The 23,356-nt window shown below is 41.5% G+C and overlaps 1 protein-coding gene across 1 annotated transcript in view; it reads right to left on the bottom strand.

The window, feature by feature from the left end:
* The window catches only part of TP53BP1 (tumor protein p53 binding protein 1), a gene marked incomplete at its 5' end in the record, with an annotated part of 29,971 nt that overhangs the window by 1,932 nt on the left and 4,683 nt on the right, over positions 1-23,356 (bottom strand). The window contains 15 exons of the mRNA XM_009706221.1: positions 499-698; positions 2,506-2,600; positions 3,230-3,442; positions 4,014-4,217; positions 4,724-4,915; positions 5,047-5,468; positions 5,732-5,908; positions 6,243-6,532; positions 7,808-7,960; positions 8,953-9,454; positions 10,652-10,744; positions 11,951-11,996; positions 13,361-13,480; positions 20,694-21,948; positions 23,028-23,230. Of these exons, the coding sequence (XP_009704523.1) occupies positions 499-698; positions 2,506-2,600; positions 3,230-3,442; positions 4,014-4,217; positions 4,724-4,915; positions 5,047-5,468; positions 5,732-5,908; positions 6,243-6,532; positions 7,808-7,960; positions 8,953-9,454; positions 10,652-10,744; positions 11,951-11,996; positions 13,361-13,480; positions 20,694-21,948; positions 23,028-23,230 (4,165 nt within the window). The remainder of the gene's footprint in view (positions 1-498; positions 699-2,505; positions 2,601-3,229; positions 3,443-4,013; positions 4,218-4,723; positions 4,916-5,046; positions 5,469-5,731; positions 5,909-6,242; positions 6,533-7,807; positions 7,961-8,952; positions 9,455-10,651; positions 10,745-11,950; positions 11,997-13,360; positions 13,481-20,693; positions 21,949-23,027; positions 23,231-23,356) is intronic.

Here is a 23,356-nt window from a genome sequence, read left to right as displayed (position 1 = left end):
GAGATTTACAAGCTGCTTTTGTCTGCCCCGCACCTTGCCTGAGGAGTCTGACCTGACAATTCTTCTCTCAGAACAGATCTACTGGATTAGACTCCATAGAAAACACAGAAGCTGGCTTCAAAACGTACCAAACGGAAAGGAAATTGCAGTAGTATTGCTCTCCTTTATCCATTTCTGAGCAATTAGAGAAGTCAGGCAAGTGTATGGGAAGCCTTCCCTGAATTCCGTCTTCCTCAGGAGAAGACTGACATCTTTCTTACTTCCCAGGAGACTGTCTTTTTATATGTATAGAGCACCCAAACATACCTTGGCATTAGAAGTCACTGTAAATCCAAGGAAAGAGATGGAAGCGCTGTTCCTATATGGAAGGGAAAGCATGGGGAGCGGTACTGGGGACACCTTCAGTACTTGTACTATTCAAGAGCCTCCCAAGCATAACAATTCTCTCTGATGAAATCCATGGTCTGTGGACTCAGATCATGATTATTTGGCACTTACCATTCTAGCAATTTTTGCTCCTGGAGGCTATAACCAGCTGGCAAAAGGTAATTCCGATAATTTTGAAGCTGGTTAGCGTGACAGCTATCATGGACCCAGATATGAGACACACAAGGGATCCCTCTGGCAAGGCACAGCAAGTATTTCCGAGTTCGACAATGCTGGTCCGCAATTAAAAGACACTGATATGCTGCATTACACTTTAGGGGAGATAAAAAGACATGTAAACAGGAGACAATGCTTGCAAAAAAACCCCCAAGTTATCCTGCTACTAAACACTTTAAAACAATTTAAACCCTGATTTTCACAGCCACATTATGTGAAAGGTGAATTAGATAAACAGATTCTGAAATCAGGAGTACCTATAATAATCACCTATTCCAGGCTATGCCGTTCACAGGCAAAAACTCTGCCTAGCGGTTTTTGTATCATAACTATCTGTTCCAGTTCAGACAAAGGAAAAGATTCATCTTTTAGTTTGAGACTCAGTAAGTCACTAGAGAAGCCTCTGCATCCTCTGGCAAGATGCTCCAAAACCAATTTACCCTCTCTATTAAAAATCTAAATTTAAGTAAAAGTGACGCTAAGTGAAATTAGTTGTCCAAGTAGATCTGGTAAGTGAAGAGTAAACAGCTCTACCTCTAAGCGTTCTGAGGCACAGACCTGTGGTGAGACCACATCTGGAGTACTGCATCCACTCCTAGGTTCCACAGTACAACAAAACCACAAGACATACTGGAGCAGGCCCAGCCAAGGGCCACTCGGATACCTATGCACTGGAGCACGTGACATAGAAAGAAAGGCCTGAGAGAGCTGAGCTTGTTTAAGCTCAAGAAGGGAACGCTTGGGTAGTCTTATCAATGCATATTCGTGACTGATAGGAAGGTGTACAAAAGATGGTGCTAGACTCTTCTTGGTGTCATCCACTAAAACAAGAAGAAGCAACAGGTACAAACAACAATACAGGAAATTCCTTTTTTTTTGTTTTTTTTTTTTTTTAAATTGAGGGTTGTCAAACATGGGATCAAGCTGTCCAGAAAGGTTGTGGAGTTTCCATCCCCGAGGATACTCAAAACCCAACTGGACAAGGACCTAAGCAATCTGCTCTATTTGATCCTGCTTTCAGTGGGGGTGGGGGGTTATGCCAGGTGCACTCCTCCCCCCTCCTCGACAACACCAGAAACTTCTAGACTGGTGGACCACACATGGTACGTCACGCACAGAGGACAGGAATGGCAGGGTTCCTGGTCAACAGTCAGGGCCCTTAGCCCATCAAATGCTCTGGTCGAGAGACATTTCTAGACCATTGACCATCTATGACCACAGATCAGAATCGACCTAGGTTATAAATGGAGCCCCGCTAGGGGGGCCACGTTGAGTTGGTCCTTCTCCTCAAAGCAGCAGGTCTGCTGTCGGGGACTCTCCCCTTGGGTTGAGACACGTCCCAAGGTAACTTCTGCAGATTCAGAGCTCTCATCTTGTAGGTGAGTGATTGTGTATTTTGGATTATCATTCTAAAGGCTGGGGATCACCTGAGCCGCGGAGTAAATGAATTCCACTTGCTATCCTGAACCTGTGGTTTAATGTTTGTTGGACTGTAAGGTTATTTTGTTTAAGAGCACATTTTTCTCTTATCCAGAGTTTCAGCTTTGGTTAGATGAATAAATTCTCCTTTTGAGCTTGCCATCTGCCTGGTTTGGTTGTGCATATATATTAAAAAAAAATAAAATAAATCCTTAGACATAAACCGTTGACCAAGTCTGAGACTAGAAGTGGATCCAGCCGCAACTAGACTCCTCTCTGAGAAGCAGTTTAGAAAGCAAGGGCGTCCTCTCTGAACCTCGTGACTTGATGGGAGGGTCTCCCATACAGTTTTATTTGACATTGCCTTTTGTGTAGCAAATACTAGTGTGTCTCTGCAACAGCTGGACAAGATGAGCTATAGAAATTCCTTCCAATCTCAACTATTCTGTGACTATTGTTTTAGATTAGTAAGTGAGCCCTTACCTGGGTTTCATTGAAGTCTTCCAGGATATAGCCAGCTCCTGCTCGCAACTGTTGTGCAATGTAATGTTTGTCGTATGGAGTTATCTCTAAAAATTCTACAGCAGAAACAGAAAGTTCAATTTTGGGCTATAATCTATCTGCTTATGTCCATACAATCCTCAGTCTAGAGAGCCCTCACCCATTCCAATAAGTGACCTCAGTTTTTCTCCCAAGAATATCTAGAGAAAACCTGTGGAAGAGTCAAAAAAAAAAATTTAAAGGAAAAAAAAAAAAAAAGGGCAACAAAAAGGGAAGCACAGCACTGGCCAAACTAGCCAAGTAAGCACCTTGTCACCTTCCCTTTTTTCATGCTGCAGTTCATTGCATGAAACATGACCCTAGCAAAGGCAAACTGTACTTTTTTTAAGTCCTATGTTTCCCAGCACTATCCCTTATTTCTGAAAACCTTCCTTGTCATATTATACTATTTTAAGACTGCTGATCTCACTAATTTTCAGACCTTTCTTAACTTGCTGAACAGCCCTATGATCATCATTGAGGTCTGCCACATTCAGGCTGTAAATTCTCTAAAACAAAGACTGAGTCTTAGGTCCTTTCTGCAAAGGACTAAAGAGCAAAAGAGTAAAAGAAGCACTCACACAAATACCTGATCAGACAGCATCTAGCGTTTTTCCTGAAGCCACAGCATGCCACTTGGAAATGGAATGGGTAAGATTTGCCTCACCTTCTTCCTCCTCGCTGCTCCCCGTGGGACCATCTGATGGCTTCTGGTGATTGACCAATTTGTCACTGGGTGTTGCCATGGTGAGGAGAAAGGCATAGCCCAAAAAAAGGGTCTTATTGTGGGGCAAGGGTCCATGATGGTCCTCCAGTACTGGGGGATCTACAGCATCTACACCTTCACAGGTGCTTACAAATTCTCCGGCTCTCACAGCCCCTGCAGAGAGACAGAAGCACCATGAGTCTCAAAAGTCAGGTTCAGCACAAAGACCTGGGTAAGATTTGGGATATGTTCAGCTTCTGTTACTTTACTGGAGTAGACAGAGAGAGGCAAGATTGGGATAGGATTACACTAGGATAGGTAGGGATCTTCCACCCTTCTGGTTGCAAAGAATCTTCAAATCAAAACCTGAATGATTAATGGGACAATGTTCACCAGTCTATCAACATCCTGAAACAACACTTACTGCTGTGAAGGGTCCCTTTAACAGCTAGGCATTTCAGGACTGACTAAACAGGTAAGAAAGGAGAGAGGCAAACCACAACATTAAGGTCAGAACATTTCTAAAAGACAGAACTGAAAAGATGGCAGGTAAGTACTCAGACTGTGCTAAAAATACCTCTGGCTGCTGAATGCATCCAGGGAGAATCCGTCTCAAATCCTGCAGGGCAAACAAGCAATCTCATCCACTTTTCACTTGTGGGAAGCGGAATGATCAATTACAGAAATACCAGGGAGGAAAAAAACAGCTGAATGCAAGTTTAAGAGCAGAAAATAAGGTTCTCACCAGGCTTTATCATTGCTGACTTGCGGCCACGTTTAGCTGGGGATCTCTCATCTTCAGAAGCCACGAGTTTCCTTTTGCCAGATAGTGTACCTGGTGGGATGCGTGGACTGTCCTGCCCTTTACGAGTGGGAGTTGTGCTGCTGCTGGAAGTGCTGGGAGAACCAAGATTACTACGTCGCTTCCGCTTCCCCTCCACAAGATTATCTGTAATATAGCATGCAGAGATTAGTCACTGGCTGTCACCTAACTCCACAAGCTTTCACCCTACCTATCTATACAGAGATGGCTAAATTCAATAGTACCTAGAAGTTACACCCTACCACCCTCTGACAGAAAAGAGCAAGGAAAAAAAAAAAGATAACTTGCTTGTGTATCTTTCTGCTTAAGCCCTGTATCCTGCCTGTCTCTTTTCCTTCCAGTACTGCTGAAGAGTTTACCATAGCAGCCATCCACCAAGTGTCAATGAGTACAGCAAGCATCACTGTCCTAGAAGCAGGCCACTCTCCACAAGCCAGTCAATACCACTAACTCTCTGAGCAAGACACAAAATAATAAAAGGATCTCAAAGATCCCATTATGAAGTACCAAAGTCATTGTTGAATACCCAGCAAGATTTAAACATTGGTAATTCAGATTAGGAACTAGAAGCATCTCAAAAGGCACAAGATGCAGAACAGCATAGCCGGCAGCTCAACAGCACCTCCCCTTACCAAGACTGATGTCAGCTGCTTTGGTCAGGGGGGTGACAGGTTCGTAAGGACCTAGCCCAAACTGCTCCCGGAGCTTATTTCCTTGTTCCAGAGACAGGATAACAGCCATTCGTTTGTACCACTTCCTCTGCCCTTCCTTTTCAATGCAATAGTATAGCTCTCCAGACTCCTTCCGGTGTCCCTTCACCACACCTGACAAGGCAGCAAATAATACCCGTTAACCAACTATACCCAGGCTTCTCATCCTCCTGGACAACCAACCATTTCCCATTGCATTCAGCAACTCAGAAAACCTGAGGATGGAGCTCAAGCACTGTTCTTACCTGCACTAAAGTACTCATCCTCTGAGAGTGCGGTCACCTCAGTCTCCAAGGGGATAGGATCACAGAGTAAAATATCTTTTCCTAGCACATCACATTCATATCCATCGTCAAACAGCAGCTTGTACTTTCCTGCCCCAACATCTTGGGTAATCATCCCAGAATAGAAATACCCATTTGAGGACCACTTCGCTACAACCCTGAGGCCCACAAAGCTGCTCCCAGAGGATGAGTCTGCACAGTCCAAAGGACCAGTCACCACTTGTAATGGGATTTCTGGAGAGTCACTTCGACGTAAGGCACCATAGCCAGAAGTGTCAGATTTCTCCCCTCCATCTAGCAGGCGAACTGAACGAGTAAATGATTTCTCCTCAGGTGATGCTGTAGCTGAGAGATCCTCCACACCTGGCAGTCCGGCTAAATCTCTGTAAAACAGAGAAAAGCAGTCCCAGAAGGAGGAAAAAAAAAAAAAATGGGGGGAGAAAAATCACTCCCGGAAGTATCAGGAAAAACAGTTACTAAACAAAGAATACTTGCACAAGATGCTTGCAGCTGCTACATGCTATCACCAAAAACTAGCTCCTGAAGCATTCAGTACTCCTTTTCCTCTGTCACTTATTGTGACAGCAGCTCCCCATTCTCTTCCTCGGCAATAAATTAAAGTTACAGTCTCCTTTTTCCAGGGTACCTTGTTCCTGTTGTTCGAGATGGTGGGCGGCCTCTTCTTCCTCGCCCACGAGGTGACACAGGTGCTCTGCCACCCTGACGAGTGCTAGGCATAGATTCGTCCTCTTCCTCACAAGGCAGTGCTCCTGTCTGGCTAACTCTGAGCGGAGATGCTGGCTGACCAGCTCCTTTCCTAGGGCTAGAGAATTTATGAGTTAACTGTTCTGAAAAGAGAAGCCAGTTCATTAGGATACCCCCATTTTCTCTGTAATCTCACAACTGGTCAAGAAGTTTGCCTCATTGCTGCTGAACTGGCAAGAGCTTAGGCAAGGCAATGCCTCACAAGGAAACAGACTACTCCTTCAGGAAGAACAAATGTGAAAGCAAAGACTATCTCCTTATTTCTGTTCATCAAGCCAGATCCTTCCCAGAAAATTCTTGGTTTAGGGTCTACCCTGCTTCACACTCCACCCAAGCCAGCTGTTCACTTCTGCAAAATATCTGTTCTTCCTTTCCCAAGGCTCTGCACGTACCTTAATTTTCCTAAGATGCCTCTGCCAATGGGTAAAGCAAACTCTCCAGTTTCTGTCCCACACACTTTCCCTTTGACAGCTCCAGTTCCTCGCCCTGAGCTGCTGCTGCTGTGTGTGGCAGAGTGACCACTGCTTGCTCCACTGGATGTACGGTGGAGGCTTGAGGCCTTAGATGAGAAGGAGCTGACATCACCCAGGTCCCCTGAGGTCAGTGATGATCCCACTGCAGTCCTAGAGGAGGATGCATCAGTCTCACACTCCTGGCACTCCACTACAGGCTCCTCAGTTTCCTTAAGGGGAGGGGGGCGGAGGGGAAAAAGAGGTTCGTCATATGTAACACACTTGCTAGATGGAAGCTCTACAATCACCAGGCGAAAGTGCAGACAAGTTGAGACCACATTCATGAAACTGAAGATAGCCATGCAGATTTGAGTTTGGACAGATCAACGGTAGACAGTGTGTCTCTCACTATATGCCTGTAGCTGCTCTGTATAAAGAAGTCACACTAATAATCAGTCAACAGGACAGAGTTTGGCTGGTATCAAATTAGTCTGCCTTTGAATAATTCCCAGCCTTTGAGAGTAAAGGAGTGCAACAAATAAATGACACACTAGCAGCCTTCGGTTACTAATAATCCAAGATCAGTTTCAGACAGCTGGTCATTTGGAGCCATTAAAGTTTTATGCATATAAAAATAGGTATCTACAAAATAGTGACATCAAATGTTGATAGATAAATTGGAAATGGTTATATGATTGTGATTACACAACCTATGTAAGCACATTTCAGGAAACTTAATTCACTATTTTAATGTTACAATAAGCAATTTCATGTGTAGCATCAGGTGTGAAAGTATAAGCTTTGCACTGAACTAATTTATCCTTTTGCGTCACTACTCATTGCAACAACACAGCACAAGACTCTCATGTTATTTACCTTTATAGCAGAACAGCAGTAACATTTTATTGCTAGCAGGCTGATATAGTTACTGTGCACATCAAATCAGCATTTGTCAGCTATCTTCTGAGATGCTCTAAAGATTTTCCAATTAATGAATGGACATACACCAGCACAAGTGTACTAACAATAGGCTTGTTTAAGTTGCTTTTTGTAGACCTCTTAGAGAATCTGGTCTGCAGGACTCAAAAGAGTATGTTTAAAAATGACACTGAGCTGCAAAACAGGCTTAACTACCTTACTTAGTTCAATTTTACAGGCAGAAGTGATTTTTGACTACTAACAGAATTTCTGCCCATTCTGAAATCTCTCTATTCTGACAAAACCCCAAGAATTTAAAAACTATTAGATGCACATAGTGAAGTCTTTTGTTCAGTTCTTTGGGAAGAAAAAAAATGTCAGGGTGTCTTCAGAACGCTGTAACAGGCGAGAAATATACCACCAACAAATACACAGCTTTCACCATGCACTAAATGGTCTGCATGTTCGCTCACAAAGAAAAGTTTGTAATCACAGACACTGACTTGTTCACTCAACTCGTTTTTCTGCAGCCACCACACTTTTCAGCCAACATATCATTACATCTAGCCCTGAAAAGAGGAACTTGCCTCAACCACCTTTCGTTCCACCTCTGCACCGTTTATGTAGTAAACATCTGTTGTAACACGCGTAACAACAGTGCGCACTTCTCGAATAGTTCGCATGTGGCGACGCTGAACTCGGCCTTTGGGTGGGTGAAGAAGGTTAAACTCCTCCTCTCCCTGTAATAAACAGGACAAATTAAAACCAAAACAGACCACAATGAAAAGCAAGTAATTCCTAGATACAGCTATCTCTGCAGTACAGTTTCTTCATACCACGTTCAAGTACTGGGGCAGGGAGCCTTTCAGCATCTTGTCACAAATTAGATACAACAACACAAGAGACCCTAAACAAGGGAGAACTGAACACAATTTGCTGATGGGTGAAGGGAAATCATAGCAGTTCAAGGAGGAAACAGCAAACTTGCTTAGCATGGCTTCTGATACTTTTTCATTCAGTGGACTCTCAGACATACCACATCAATGTTGCACTGCGTATTTATGGCCCTGTTAATCTCCTGCTTCCTAGGGGACACACCATTCTTAACTCAAGTTTAGAAAAAAATAATTGTTTCTAGTCTTTGTCTTCACAATGACATATACAAGCTGTAACTGCAAAGCAGTGATTTTTCTTGAGTTTGTAATATTTTCTGAAATACTAATTTAAAGTTTCTCATCTCGTTAGAATGTTTCTCTGGAGGAGCTCTCCCCTCATGTGTTTAACCATTGACATTGGATGGAGTAGCAGAACAAGCTGTCAGCAGTTGGTTGGTGCAAAATAGAAGACATCAAACCCCGCATTCAAAATGTCATACAACTCCCACCTCCATCCAACAAAAAGTGAAAATTTTTTTACAGTGTTAACTACATCTGGACACACACACACATTAAAAAAAACAACCTACAAACTAAACCAACCAACCAAAACTTGTCATATTTTTCCAGAAAATAAATACGGAGACATTTACTTCCCAAACTCATGCTGCCCACTAAGTATTGCTACCTTAGCAGTTGTGTAGAGCTGATACAGGAAAGCTTGCAACATTAACATTTTTGAAGTGGTCTTTTGGCTTTTTTTCAACAGAGAACCTACTGTTAGCGAATTTACTGGCTGAAGGAATACTTTAATGTTCTAAAGCAGTAAAATTAAATACAGGCAGCCTTCATCCCACCTGACTGTGCAGAGAGTCCACATCCTCTCCAGAGGCATTCGCAAGCTTTTCCCCACTCTCTTCAGTTTGGACAGTCGCATCTTGTCGCCCAGGTCTTTGCCCAAACATACTGGTTCCCACTTCCACCTGCCCACAGATTTCTTCTGATGTTTGTGTCGCTGTTGTAACAGTTGTCGGGGTAAAAAGACAGTCTGTTGCAGTTTGAGTCCCTTTATTCCTGGTGTTGGTGCAACTCTCTCGGCTTTCATCTCTTTTAACAGCCCTACTTGGTTTCTTCTGCGTTCTCCTCCCTTCTTCTGTGTGAGTGCTTACACCACCAGTCTCCACAGACTCCCCATCCTCTGCACCAGAAGGTTGTTGATGGCAATCCTGCTGCATCCTCTGAGGAATTAGGACCTGTCCAACACTGTCATCTGCATTGTGTTGCTCATACTGCAAGCCACTCGGATTTTTATGTAATTCAGCATCTTCTTGTGTGCCAGGAAAACCAAACAGATTCCCCCTACAAACCAGTTATATATAGATCAAAATTATTGATTAAAAAAGCAAGACAGTCAATATGCTGCCACTCATGTGAAAGCACTGTAAAAAAAACCCAAACAAACAACAAAAAACCCCACAAACCAAAAAAAACCCCCACAAGAAAACCCCGTGCAAGCTTAAGAAGCAGCTGAAAGACTGCCAGAACTCAGTGAGTTTCAAATTATAAAATAACCTTTCAACATCTCTCAAGTGATTCACATGGTAGCAAGAAGAATGACTGACACCTGTAGAGAACTAGGTGCTTTTTCAAACACTAATAAAGCACTCTATGCTCCACACGTCAGGCACCAACTATGCAACATACTTCTGGAAGTCATGCCATCCTGAAGTTGCTACAGGCGGCTTCAGCACTTCATTGGCTTGAAACTGGTAATCACACCTAGCGAGGAGAGGCAGGAGCATAAACATAAATGCTGTCTAATGTTTTCAGTAGAATTTGCCTGCCCCGTCAGAAGCGTTACCAGGTACTATATGGGACTGTATACTGAGCCTTACTAGAAGTATACATTTGGCTTCCCTCGTGTACTTGAGGACTTTGAGGAGTGACTGTCTTCCATTCTGTCTGTACATCGCCCAGCACTGGAACTCCCTATGCATTATGGTCTTTAGTATAACTGTTCAATGCTCTTGAAATATAGGTTACTTTTCCTCCGTAGACCAAGACCTCACTGCCGCATCAAAAGACAGAATGGAAAACACTGAAGAAGCAGATTTCTGCACCTGGTCCTCCAGCCAGCACCCTTATCACCAGAAGATATGCAGCAGTACAGTCCTTTTCAAAGCAACCAGAGACATCAAAAATTGGTGGACTTGGAAGGGAGACAATAGCAGAAAGAATAACAAACATAATAGGTCAGAAGACCTTGGAACAGAAGAAAGAAAAGGTATTTAAACAGCTGAAAGTATGATCTCAGTTCTCTAAAGCATTTTACCAAAGCATATTAGCTAGCTGGAATCACATCACTGCTCAGTCAAAAAGGTAAGTCTGATTACCATATGAGATACAAACATACAGTACTTCTTATACTTACCACTTTGTCCCCAACCTTCTAAGTCACCCAAAGACAATGACTTAGTGCAATTTCTTTGATGTAGAAAATGCACACGTGCATATAAATCCAACCAGGACTGGCAGGCAAAGACTGTGAGGAGTTACCTAAACGGAGAAGTGGAAAGACCATGACCTCTGGCCTCATCCTCTCGACGAACTTCACAGACACGACTAAACACAGATGATGCTTTCTGGGAGCTAGCAGTGCAGATTTAAAACAAACAAACAAACAAAAAAAATCATCAGGGAGTGAGAAAATCCCTTATACAGCAAAACAAGAGTTCTCTAGCCCCTTGGGAAAGCAACAACTGGTATTGAGCTTGTTGACCTATACAGCCACAGAACGAGTGAGATGGTCAGTCTCAAGAAACGAGCTGCAATTGCCTAAGCATTTCTGTCATTTCTGCAGACACCCTAACAGCCAAGAGCAATGTAACAATTCCAGAAAATGTAGTGTGGAAAACTGCAGCGCCATCAGGAGTTTCACCATCTACTACCTCTGGTACCCACCAGGGGACACAGATCATTTACGGCTTACTTCTCAGGATTTTCATAACACTGCAAAAATATTGGGAATGACAGTCATAAAGCAGACCCTGAGAGATCAAGTTCAACCTATACCTACAAAGGCAACCCATCCTCAACCAGTGAGGAATAACTGCCACTCATCCACAGCACTGAGGCGTAATCAACATCCAGCTTGCAATCCTGTGACAAGAGATACTGGCTTTATTTCAAAGTTTTCTCACTGCTTCAAACCATTATACTTCACTCGGATGACTACAGGTCACTATCTTCTAACTCAGATTCTTATTAATAGTTACAAACCATACTCCCCAAAAGCTAAAATCAAGCAACGCTAGGCATTAAATGTAAGATAAGATAATTACATACAAATCAAAAGACCAAGGGCGCAACTTATGTTTTAGTCAACATGTTAAACTGTCATTTCAATATATCAGTGACCTCGTTATCTATCAGTTTCATATCTAAAAGAGAATTCTCTTTCAGAACTCCTCAGACATTCTGTACAGAAAATTGCACAATAAGGAAAGAAGGTAGAAAAACATGTATTTGATATTTAAGAGGTGGATAGGGCAGACTTGCATTCTGAATGGCACAAGACATGAATTTCTGCTTTGACTACAATCAGATGAAGGCAAAATGCTGACATTAGTAGGAAGCACAGGGCCTGTAGTGAAACAGCAGGTGAGGCACCCACCTTGCCTATGTACTTAAAACCTGCTGCAAGAGCTAAAGTGTTAATGTCATGGCTATTGCTAAAAGCATTCCCTGCTTCCCTGACTCATTGTAATTTTTTTTTTCCCCTGTTGCTGGTCAAAAGTGGAAAAAGGATCTACCCAGAACACTGCATTAACTCTGCACAGCAACAAGCCCAGTTACCTGGCAGCAGCAGAGGATCCATCTTTCTTGTCACTAGCTGTAGGCTCTGAAACAAGAATGAAGGGAAGGATGATTTCGGTGGCACCTGAGCAGACTCCCCTTCCCCTTCCCAGCCCCCCCCACTCAGCAGAGAGGTTGAGTAACGCTGGACAAAGGGCGCCCAGGCCTTCCCGCTCAAATTCTCATCACAGACCTGAGTTCCTGCAAGTTTTAGACTATTAGACTGAGTCTCACTGTTCCGATGAAAATGTTGTCAAACTTTTTTGTCTAGATTATACTTTTAAAATCTTTTCCCTCCCATTACCACCAAACTCCATTTCCTATCCTGCGACGTTGCCACTATACATTACAATTTTTAGTCTGCTGGAAATACCTTTCCTCACAACAGAGGCCTCTCCTCTCACTCCGTCCTTGCTTAGAGCATTGCAGAAACAGTGAAACCAATTTAAGTGACACTGCCCACAAAGAAAAATGAGAGAAATTACAGAGACTCAACGACTGTCTCAGGGAATGCCACAAAGCGGTTTTGAGTTAGGGCTGAGATCTAGTAGGATCTGTATGTTTTTGCAGTTTCATCCTCTTACTTTCCAAGCTGAATGGCAGGGACTCCTCGCTCCCATCGTTCACAGGGGTAACAAGGTTCATTCGCAGAGAAAGTTTTGCATCAGCCTCAGGAACCACGCAAGAATCTCCTTTCTCGCACACTTCTGACACATCTGCCGATACCATTGCACTTTCCACGGTGACATTGTTGGTCCCCATTGTGCCCTCTGCTGTAACATCACTAGTTGCTATCGTGCTGTCTGGGCAACTATCATCCACTGAATATAGGAAAACAAAAAAATTAAAACAAAAAGTAGCTACTGTCATTCAAACTGCTGAGGTCCAGGTCCCAGTTCTGTTTTGAAAATGCTTCACTGCATGCATTATTAGCAATAGTGGAAATTCCTATCTAGAGTCCTCAAGCATGAAAGTTCTGTAGCACGGGTATCATCCTTAGCTTGCAACAGAATACTTTACTATTACCCAAGCAGAAATACACACCTCCCCTCATCCAGCAAACGAAGGGTGCTGTTTTGCGAAACTAGCAGAGAAAGTCCTACTAAAAGATGATGTATACTGGCAACAATCTTCTTTTAGTCTAGGCTCTTTCACGACATTGGAGGGAACACAATGAGTGCAAGGAAGGTATGTTCTGTATCAGCCCACACCCAGGGAGCAAACACTTTCACTAGAGACTGAGGAGAGAATGTAACAAGGAAAGTGTGGAGAAGGGATGAGCCCTCTCCATAGAACAGCAATGTTTTTTGTCGAGGTAGGTTTGAGTTATCCCATTAGATCTTGTATCAAGAATCAAAAGCTTCCAAACAGGCTTTCACCGCAGAACAGAGCCATTTGGGTGAAACTCACCAATTGGTGTGCTGTGTCTTCTGGGTCCCATTTTAAGCTGGCTGATAAGAGGTGGTGTTATGCTGGTCAAGGGCTGAATGACGTCACCCTCCTTTGGCAAAGTAAAATGAAATGGGGTTCCTAAAAGACAGAGAGCGCCAGGGTTGGTAATTTCAGGGGACTACTTTGGTTCAAATACTAAAAGCATAGGTTCACTGCACTGTGGAAATGGCAAAAAGCATAAACCTGGTGCCGTCCTGTACAAAACCCCCCCAAACAGTTACTGGTTTCAGGACAGCTGCTCTAACTGATCTTCCTCACACACCTGGATGGGTTTACCATGTGCGGATCTTGCAGGATTTAACACATAAAATATGTTAAAAACCTAGTAAAACGGTCCCTCCTTTTGCCTCACCCCATGCCATTTATTTGCAAACCTTCAACATCCTGTATCAGTAATTTGCAGGCTGCATTCTTTCCAAATTGCATAGAAGTTTTTAACAAAACTAACAGAATAACTCTTTCCTCCCCACACTGGGGTCAAAATAGGCTTTCATCATCTTTCCACTATCCTTCCTTTTCCCTAAAACTGTACTTGTTCTTTGGATTTCATTCAAGATATTACTCAAATAACGCAAGTCACAATTTACATAACTCCTGAATTTTAAGAAGCATGTATAAAAAAAGAACAAAACCCAAAACTAAACAGTACTGGAAAAATGTTAGTTAAGGACACGAGAACACAAATTCAAGTTACTTAAATTCAAGAGCTAGCACTAGATATTCAGATACAACTTTCAGTTATAGCCAGATGCAGTGTATCATTCTTCAGTTACACAAGATGCTGACATATGATTTACACAACTACCTTGTGGCAAAGGAAGCCATAAATACATGACAAAGACATAATCCCTCACAGAAAAAACCCTGAGCAGTGAAAAGTTATCTACTGTCCGTTTTAAAACCATCACCTGCCCTGCTGTCACAAGTTTTAAAGATATGATTCAGCAATTGCAACATCCTTGAGATCAACATAAGTACTTGAGTATATTTTTGCAGTGGGTAGGTATTTCATAGTGCAGTGGTACTCACACTTCATGGGTACACCACATATGGAAAGGTCAACTACCATTCCTCACAAACAGTTTATGAATGCTTGTCATATCATGACCTACAGCAGATCTCAATTTAAAAAGTGTTTTATTTAAAAACTGAAGTCTTTAGAAACTCCACTGAATTTTGATCCATTTAGGTACCACAATCCTTTCTAGCCTACAAATCCACATTTGGCAGGCTAATAACAAATGATCAAAATCAGCCTGCATTTTGACAAGAGATAACGTGTTACTAAACCAATGGATACCATTAGAGAAAATAAACAAGATCTCACACGCACAAGACCTGGAAAAAGCACGTATGCCTGAAAGCTTAACTGCTTTCACATAACTGCATCAACTGATATAACAATGAAAAAGGTTAATTCTCTCTACAAACTTTTCTTATGTCCTTAAGACCATCATCCTATAACATTTCCTTTTATCTTTCAGAATCAAAAGACTGGGCCTTTCTTTGGCCCACTTTGTCTCTCTCAAGTTTGCCAATGCTAAGGTATAAAAAATTCCATTTGCTCGGGTAACACTTTCACAGGGAGAGTTGCAGGTTTCTAGCACAGTGCAGATGGCAACCACCAGCATAGCACAAGAGCTGCATCCTCATAATGGAAGGAGACAAAGGAATCTCCCAAAGTGGTGTGAACCTAAGTGAAGCAGAGGTATCATCCCCTTCTCTTCTAGAAGGAAAGATAAGTCCCACCGCCTTTTCTGCATAATGTGATGCTTCCTGCACACTACTACTACACGGATGGCCAGCCTGCAGCTCTCAATCAGTTCAAGCGCCGCTCCCTCTGCTCTAGTTCTTCTCTCTAACCCCTTGCCTCTACAAGGGATATGGCACATCTACCGTGGCTTCTCAGCCACACAAAGATCTATAGAGAAAGCTAGTAGTAGTGGATGGCCACTCTGTTTTCTGTCCATACAGAAGGGAGGGGGAAAAAAATAAACTCCCCAAAACACCACCCCAAAGAACCCCATGCCTTCTATTTAAGAACTTTTGCGTTCTCTTTCAAAAAGCCCTTTCTTAGCTCTGTTCTTAACGCACTAGCACAACTATTTAACAGACAGGGCAAAAGCTTAATTATATACATTTTTCTCCACTGGTAATTTGTATCTAGCTGTGATATATCAAAAGGACCCCATTAGAAAATAAAAAACTTTACTTCGAGAAGTCTTCCAGATTAAGAGTCATCACTCCAGCCAAGCCTGAGGCAGTATTAAAAAGATTTAAGACCTTGACAACACAACTCTTAATTATTTTAATAAAAATAGTAACTTTTTATTTAACCTGGTACGCTTAAACTTTGTCATAACTATGTTAACTGCACTGCTTATCTGTTTCTTCTTTATATTACCAGTAAAAAGATAACTTTCTGAATAGGGTTTTGTTTGTACAAAACTGTACAATCTACAAAAAAGATTTCTTGGACAGCCACAACTTCTATAAACTCCACAGAGTCCTAGAAACAGACTTCAATGAGTAAATTTCTTTTCCATATCCTTACATTCTATCATGTTCTAGCCTTTGAGCATTTTTAGTAGAGTAACTAAACACTTGATATCTTATTCAAGGCAACTTCAAAACCAAAAAAGACACCCCTCAAACCTCACCATCCAGTTTCTACTCCAGCTTCTTAGACTCTTTGCCAAGATCCTTCTAGTCCTCACCTAAAGTTTGTGCTTACTGATGTATGCTTCATAACCTGTTGATAAGGGATTAGACTCCTTCTGGAAATAGCTATTACGAGAACAAACCTGCTTTAAGAGAAGAGGGATGCTCTAAAGCTCTTCACGCGCCAAGGACTGAGCGATGTTAAGAGAACAAACATCACTCTGCATACTCTTCCACCATGCTTCATGAGTCTGAAGACAGCAGGCAGAACATCTCAAAAGCCTGACCTCCCTCCTAACACCAATCAGCCTTTTAGTGTAATACAAATGCGCAAAAAACAACCACTAGTATTAATTTCTAAGTTAATTTTCTCCAAACAGTGGCTTAGTGTTCTCTTTTGAAAGTAAATCCAGCCAAATGTGATGTGTTTAAGTTGCATTTAGATTTATCTAAGAAAAAAACATTTCAAGCACAATATAACAAGGGGCATGTTACCTCAAGTTAAATGCAATTTTGTTCATGCGCTCTCAAAAAGGAAGTTTCGGATCGTGAACGCTGCGAAAGGCCACACTGAAGTGGAAAGTAGCATTCCACCTTGTTATGTAGCTGCAGCTACTCATCTTTATTTTACCATCATTTCAGCAGTGTACTGCCAAACATATTATCTTATTTAATAAAATCTATACTGTTCTTAAGTTCAAAGACCAGTACTGTTCTCTTGACTATGCCAATTTGTCTTAAGTCACATGCATTCCCAGCATAGCAAATGCCCTGGACTTGCTTACGGAAAAGTTAACTTGAGATCACAAAATGCCATGGGATCAGAACACCTTTGAACTTCCTGACCAGTATTTTTATCAAATCCCCTCAAAGAATTATTTTCTATATAATCAAGCTTTTTTTTCTTCTTTCAGTTAAAGGAAATCAAGAATACTGTATCTAAATCTTTGTAATCCATGTTACTTAATGTAACTTGCTACTTCATGTTAAGTAACATTGGAGCTCCTGCCATCTTTTCACTTCCCTAATAGAAGGGAAACAGATTTTCTGATCCTAATACCAAGTTCCTTCATTCTTGCCATGTGCAAGTTTCTACACAAAACTTAAGTTCTCAGATTTTAAAGCTTTCAGAATTAGGGCACATCAAATGAAACCAATACCTGGTGAAATAGAGTTGTTTTTTACCTAGTATGTAACCTAAGCTGTCAGAGTTCCTACTGCAGGATGTTTTGAAGACTAGAAGTTTACAGAAGTTCAAAAAAAACACACATGGAAATTCCACAGTGGGGGAGAAAAAACACACCAATCCAACACACCAAAAAACAAAGACATCACTTCAGACTCAGCATTTTCTTAAACCGTACTTTTCTTGACAAAAGAGACACTTCTTCAGAAGTATCTCCCCCCTGCATTTTTGCCCTTATATTCATCCATATGCATCTGCTAGTCAATACTGGGGGAACTCATATACCAAGATAGACTGATGCAGCGTAACTGTTCTTCTGATTGTTGTAGGATCTCAATTCACAGAGACCTTGATTTTCAGTCTTTAGTTCAGAGTTAACACAAAGGCACAATGACCTACTGCAAGCCACTGAATGGGAAAGACGGAAAAAACCACACCCTAACACCACCCCACCCCACCCATTAAATGGCAACAGAATAATCTAACACTAACAAAGAAGCTAGTCGTCTTGGTCCACAGAGTATCTCAAAACCTGGAGATACAGATCTTCAAAATCTGTCAGTGCAGCTTTTTTTCTTCTAATTTGAAAAATACAGCATGATTCAATTGTACCACCTATAAACAATATTGAAAGCTTTACCCAAATATCATTAAAGAGGCAGCCTCCAAACTTCAGGTAAGATGTTGCTCAGACACATCCAAATACCACAAATTAAAAACTTAAATCTGAAATTGATGACACTACTGTCTCGATCGACAAAGCAACCCACTGAATTGCCTCCAGCATGTTACTTGCTTAGCACTGGTTCCCCAAGCCATCAAAGACTCTACTGTCAGAGAATGCACTAAATTAAAATAAATCATTGCTTTTCTGGCCAACTGAAATACTCTACTTTCACACCTAACAATGAAGCGGTTCGCTACAACATTCTGAAAGAAAGTGATAGTCACTAGTATGTGATGTTAAAGAATGCAAAACCAAAAAAGCTCCCAAACATCTCTCTGGTCCTACCGCATTCAGAAGAATGGGTGTAAAACTTACATCAATGAAATTGCTATGATAGCTAGTATATTAAGCAGTGCTTACAATACAGATTAACTCATATGACTATGTTATTGGGAAAGTGGAGTTTTTAAATCTAAACAAAGAAGATATCAGAACCCCTGAAAAATGGGAATTTTTACATGACTAAACATATACTTAGCTCAAAATAAAGTAACCACTGTAGAAGTTGTTCTCGGATGTCAGCGATGTTAAAAAGCTGTGGCCACAAGGATCCGTCCTCCTTGAAAATAATTTGAGCTTTATTTTGTTTTAAAATAGGTCAATAGGCACTTATAGCAAAGTCCAGCTCGAAAACTGCTATTATCTTTTGCTGGAAGTCTCTCCAAAACTGATGACCTGCATAAGCATTCAAATCTCTTTTCCACACCTTGCTGTAATCTAACTTCTACAGGTTATCAATATTTACCTGCCATTCTTATCTTACAACACAAGATACTACCTTCATCCTATTTTTTAGTATCTCGAGTTTCTTCTCACCAGCCAGTTCCACATTATTAAGTGGTTATCTTTCTCAAATTTGTCAGCAAATTTGGTATTAAAAACACACGTAAGTATTACACTCAATCCCTCTTCATCCAAGTCTCCATCTAGCGCTTCAAAGTCATCCCACCTATTTCTGTTCAGACATAAAGAAGAAAGCTCTTAATCTTGCTCCTTTTTGAAATCTGCCATTTTGACCTTTCCAAACAGGATCACATATTCCAGAAGTCAGCACGGTTCAAGGTCACAAGAACTGAAGAAAAGGGGAGGGAACCACATAAAAACGAGCTCGAAAGGGTTTCAGGAAGAAACAGCCAAAGCTGCCATAAGCAGCAGTTAAGGATCAGTTCGTGACTGGAAAAATTAAACAAGTAGTTCAGAAAACAGTAACAAAATGTATTGGACTTGCGAGACTGAGGAGAGAAGTTCTGAAGAAGTTTTGAAGAAATGCACAGCTCTCGAAAAAAACCCAAACATAAATTGGCAGAGAAAATAAGAGATGTCCCTCACTGACAAAGAATAGAAAATTATGCAGATCAGTTATCAACTGAGTAGATAAAGGAAAAAAGAAGGCTGAGTGTTATGAAGTGTTTTTTAAGCAGTATATCTTACACTAATTTCTCAAAAGGAAAAACTAGAAAACATTACCACTCGAACAAAGCTCTGCGGGACAAACTATAGGGCTATATAACAATACCACGACCTCTGAGTGGAAAGAGAAATTCTATCTAGCCCACAGCTTTATAGGTTCCACAAATCAAAATCACAGACTGCTCAATCTAAATCTATCAGACTGTTCACAAACATCTTCCCTGCTAGACATCTCATTTCATTCTAACAGCACTGCACAATTCTATTCATCTTCCATTGTACTCTAACTGATGGACTTACGTAATTTACAGAGCATCAACTACCTAGCAAATCAGTGAAAAGAGTTCAATAAACCTCTATTAACATACTGGTCTGCTCAGGAGATGTAAAGACAACCATCACCTATTGACAACTAATGTTTTCAGACCCTCAACTTTTATAACCACCAACTTCAGGAGACTGGAAGTCATCATCGTAAGAGGAGGAAAACTCTCTCACTCTCTGATCATGCGGTTTAATGAAAGATTACTTAGATCTCAAAAACGTGTACAATTCAAGACAAAGCTCTAGTAAAACTTCGTTTTCTACTACTTTCTCCTTTGAGGAGTACAGAACTCTGTTATAAAATTAAGCCAACTGAAAGGCAAAAGTTCCACAAAACTCAGGTACAGCATCTCACATTTCTCATATAACTACATAACAGTATGTTAAAGGGATTTCAATGTATTATGACAATACCTGCCAAGCCACAGCTTACGTGTGAGTGAAAAGCCATTCTACTTTAAAATAATCTCAAGATAAACTTGCTGTATTAGTTTCTAGCTCAAAGCTGCTCTATACACCCCCCTCAAAGAAAATTCTCCTCTGAGAATGAAAAAAAACCAAACCAAACCAAACAAGTAAGGACACCTACAAGAGGGAAAGTAGAGTACCACACACCCCTTCCCTTTCAAGGACACTGTTGTTGTTTCTTCTGGGGAAAAAAAAGTTACAAAAATCCTTGAGTATCGCCAAGGTCACAACATTCTGAGTTTTCAAAGTTGCTCTGTGTTTCTGCCATAAAACAGCAAGGGAGTGTTAGGCACAAGAATTACCTTATCATTCTTGCCTGCAGTAGTGTGACAAACAGGAAAAAAGTAAAGGCATGTTATGCACGTAACACAGTAACTTGTAGTGCTGCTCTTAAGAGACACTGTTCAACACGCATCCAAGATCAGTGCTCCCTGAAAACACTGAGGATTGTAGACAGCCATCCTTGACATTACTCAAAATATACATCTGTGAACTACTAACCTAAATTCACTTACCACTGGAAGGACTGGGGGATTTAGCAGCTGCCTTCTCCTGTGGCTGCATCTGGTCTTCTTGCTCCAGATTCCTTCTCATAACAGTATCCTCCATATTCTTTGGCACCTGATTGTCATGCTGAGTCACCAGCATGCCAACCCCTCTCTCTTGAAGCGGTGGCAGATTCTGTATTATCATCATCTGTCCTGATTCCGAACAACCTGGATGTTTTTTGGAACACAACACCACTTCCGATGGAATGTCACTCTTTAACTCAGGAGACAAATTTTTGTGCTGTTCCAGTAACTCCCCTACAGAAGGCTTAGATAAAACTCTATTAAGCTTCGGCATGTTTTCCGAAGCAGCCTTAAAGGACAGTTTATCCACGCTCTTTGCCTCTCCAGTGTCAGAAGTACAATCTTTCGAAGTTTCTTTTCCCCAGCTTTCTGGTCCAATCTTTTCCAGTTCTTGGGTCTGATCAGACAAATTTTTACTATTTTTACAAGAATCATCAGCAAATTCCACTTCCATATCTTCATGACACTGCACTTCCCTTTCAAGAATAAACCTCTGGGAAAGAGCTATATTAATAAGGGATCCATCTTCATTTATTTGCTTCCCTTTTGCTTGCAGTTTTTCTGCTTGTTCTTCACATTGTGTCTCAGGAACTGCCTCAGGTTCAGAAGTCTCTTCCAATGGATAATCCTCAGCCTGTGCTTCTCTACCCTGAGTGTATGACAAAACTTCTGGCAGACCAGACTGACCTGCAGCAGCCTGACTTCCAGAAGTACACTCCATCTCCTGATGAGCTGTAGGGGCTAACGACCCATCTCCTGCTACATCTGCACTAACTAACTGCATTACAGGCTTTCCTGCAATCTGTAAATCCTCCTTTTTTGCCTTTTCACAGTTTTCAGAGCACGTTTGATCACCTGCATCCAGCCTCAGTTTTACGTTGTCATTCTCCACAGAAGAGAGTCTCAAGTCTGAGGCCTTGCATTCAGAAATCACCTCTACTTGTGTGGTTTCGCTATCTTGGCCCATGTTCAGAGAGCCTGAACTGACCTCTGTAGTTGTGGGCTGGCTACATTCACTTGCAGAAAGCATCAGCTTACAGGACTCAGAAGGTTCTGACACAGAGTCACCTGTAGACATCTTTGACAAAGCATCTGTGGATCCAGAGAGATCTCCTGGTAAGCATAAATGGGCTAAAGTAGCAGCTTTTTCTTCTCCTTCGTGCTCTTTCTCTGGGCTCTGAGTTGGAACAAATATATCCTAAAATGAAAAAAGTGGGACATGGAGCATCAGGGCATCCCGAGTAGGACTGTTTTATTTGTTATTCCTAGAAAATCACACTGGATTATGGAGCAGAGCAAGCTCAGCACAAAACTACAGATTAAAAAAAGAAGCACCACAAAACCCCACAACTTTTTTTCCCCGCATTTATATGAGTCAGAATTGCCCTGTTCTTGCTGAGAAAAATTATCCCCACCCATTATTTCTCAGTACCTCTCTGACAAAGTCAGACAAAAATCCTTGGTACACCTCTCACACTACCAAATCATGAAGTACAGGTCAAATATGGCAAATTAGTAGCTATTTTTAGTCAAACAATCAAGGGTTCTGGAAAGAATCTCTCAAGGAATCTATTATATTAGCATGAAAGTCGCTTTGAGCTAAGGAGAAGCCCTATTTCGACTACTGAAGTGTCTAGTACAACCTTTATTCTCTGCCTTAAGTTGATGAAATTTGTAATATTAAGCGATAAAGCCACCAACTGCCTGCTAAATCCTTTTGAACAGTAATAGCTTCCAGGATCAAAAAGCACAAAGAAAACAACAGATAATAAGAATATGCAATTTGAAAAACACAGTAAATGAATTCTAGCCTTGTAAGAGAAGACAAATGCTTTATTACAAAACAGCTTCACTTCCTCCATGGCAAATGATGCTAAGGTCTACCCTGATGAAAGTCTAATCTATGATGCAGTTTGAGATGCAGGACACCCAGTTCCCAGTTCAGCATCAGAAAGCAGCATCCTTTCAAAGACAGAAAGGATGGGGGGGGGGGGAGGAGGGGCGGAAAGCACAAACCAGGTTTCTAGCATAGATTAAAAGACAACTAATTCTACATTCAGTAACTCACTATGCCCTCTTCAGCTGTTCCACATTTTCTCTGCAGGATAAACTGTCATACAGTATGATCAACATATAACTGTGACTGGTGGGAACAGGGAAGCTCATGAGAACCAGTTTAGTATGGAAGCTCAACACAGAAGCACAGAGGCTGACTCAAACACACAGCTGCAACAGCTATACAAAAACCTCAGAGAAGATACCTATGTGAACCCTTACATGAGAGAATCCTGGTTGTGATGGTATAGGCAAAGATCCAGGAAATAAGGTTGGGGCACTCTGGGACACTGGAGTTGAAGCCTGTGGCAGGACAAGCGGTCCTGGTGGGATACACGGGATGGCCATCTCCACTAGCATATCTCCTCTCTGTTTCTGCACCAGCTCTCTTCCTTCTGCAGGGACAGATACATCCATCTGTTCATCTGGTTTGAAAGAGCAGAAAATACATTACTAGCAAATTCTTGTGTTGCACCTGAAGTTTCCAGCATTCTATTAAAAGATTTGTTTTCAGTGGCATATGCAACTTTCTCATACTTTAATGGGTGAAT

Source organism: Cariama cristata, unplaced genomic scaffold, assembly GCF_000690535.1.
Source record: "Cariama cristata isolate BGI_N322 unplaced genomic scaffold, ASM69053v1 scaffold13650, whole genome shotgun sequence".
Classification (NCBI taxonomy): domain Eukaryota; kingdom Metazoa; phylum Chordata; class Aves; order Cariamiformes; family Cariamidae; genus Cariama; species Cariama cristata.
This window is presented reverse-complemented; position numbering and strand designations above follow the sequence as displayed.